The sequence below is a fragment of the Triticum dicoccoides genome, chromosome 1B (genome assembly GCF_002162155.2).
Source record: "Triticum dicoccoides isolate Atlit2015 ecotype Zavitan chromosome 1B, WEW_v2.0, whole genome shotgun sequence".
NCBI lineage: Eukaryota > Viridiplantae > Streptophyta > Magnoliopsida > Poales > Poaceae > Triticum > Triticum dicoccoides.
Genome location: NC_041381.1, coordinates 519,650,587 through 519,652,146, shown reverse-complemented (window position 1 = coordinate 519,652,146; position 1,560 = coordinate 519,650,587). Strand labels below are relative to the sequence as shown.

The window sequence follows — 1,560 nt, the reverse complement described above, 5'->3', positions numbered from 1 at the left end:
AACGGTGGATCTACTCCCGAGAATCAAAAACCCTAATCCACCCACCCACCCTTCCCTCGATCCCCAGATCCTCACCTGCCGCCACCCCCACTCACCCACTCCCTTGCTCGCAGATCCATCCTTTCCTCTCTCGCAACCCCAAACCCGGCCACGCCGCCGATCGCCACTCCCCCAAACCGAGCCCCAGCCCCGCCGGTGACCTCCTCCCCCACTCCTCGACTGCCCAGCGACATCCTCTACTTCATACCCTTCGGCCGACCAACCAACCTTCTCCTCCTCCTCCTCGTCTCCCCACGATTCGATTTGGATCCCCCTCCGGTGAACCAGCCGCCGACGACCGCCTCCACTCCGCTGCCGGTGCCACCTCCCCTCCCTTCACTGGCTGGAGATCCACTTAAGCTTCCCTCCTCCAATCCCGCTACCGTCGCCGTCGCCGTCGCTGACCCCTAACCCCACCCCCACCGGCGACCCTCTCCACCAACCCCATCACCACCGGCGACCTCCCTCCCTCCCCAGATGGATGGATGAATGGACGGGGACGACGGCAGCGGCGCCGGATCCGCATCCACCATCTCTCGGTGGGGGCCATGGACTACTCGGCGAGCAGCAAGCGAGCGCTGGAGTGGGTCGTCCAAAACCTGCTCCGCCGGGGCGACACCGTCGTCGTCCTCCACGTCCAGCGCCACGGCGGGGAGGAGGCCAAGCACGTTGTCTGGGCCAAGTCCAGATCCCGTAAGCGCTGCGACACACCCACCCCTTTGTTCGCTTTGATCTCAAGCTAACGCGTGCTCGATCGGCTCCCCCGCAGCGCTCATCCCTCTGTCCAAGTACCGGGAGCCGGAGGTGATGAAGAACTATGGTGTGACCTGCGATGCCGAGGTGCTCGACACCACCGCGCGCCAGCTCATGGTATGTTGCTTTTTTGTATATGCGCGGGAGGTGTTCCGATCCTCTGATGTGATCGATCGAGCATGGAGGAAGATGGACTGACTGGCTCTCCGGCCTGATTGTCAACTGAAGGTGGTGGCCAAGGTGTACTGGGGCGACGCCAGGGAGAAGCTCTGCGACGCGGTAGAGGAGCAGAAGATCGACACCATCGTCATAGGCAGCCGCGGCCTCGGCACCATCCAGAGGTACGATACTACTCTTGTCAAAATGTTGCTCCAGACATGTGCGATTCTTGGTCATAGTTTCCTAGAGCACGAAATCGGCAGTTGCTGCTTGCATAAAGTAGTACAATATTCTTGTTCAGATAGGCAATCCTCACGTCACCGGGGTTAATATAGTACTACTATCAGACATTGCTTGATTCAAGATGCATGCGAAGTCAAAAGTCCGTGAAGCAATAGTTCAAATAAATTGGTCTGATTACTACTTGTGGCAAGTGACTTAGACAATAGTATCATTATTTTGTGTCTGATTACTACTTCAGGAACCCGGTCTTGTTTCTATTTTCTGGTTGTTGGTTTTGTTTCCAGGTTCTTTTTTGGGGGAGGAATGGATTAGTTATGACCGAATTTGTGTTGGCTGGCGTTACATGTCTTCAGAAACCTGTCCTTG

General features: G+C 57.2%; 1 protein-coding gene across 1 annotated transcript in view; it reads left to right on the top strand.

Moving 5' to 3' along the window:
• Positions 1-549: 549 nt before the first annotated feature.
• LOC119307705 (universal stress protein PHOS32-like) overlaps positions 550-1,560 on the top strand; it is a 1,787-nt gene continuing 776 nt past the window's right edge. The window contains exons 1-3 of the mRNA XM_037583783.1: positions 550-732; positions 809-904; positions 1,010-1,133. Of these exons, the coding sequence (XP_037439680.1) occupies positions 588-732; positions 809-904; positions 1,010-1,133 (365 nt within the window). The 5' untranslated portion in view covers positions 550-587. The remainder of the gene's footprint in view (positions 733-808; positions 905-1,009; positions 1,134-1,560) is intronic.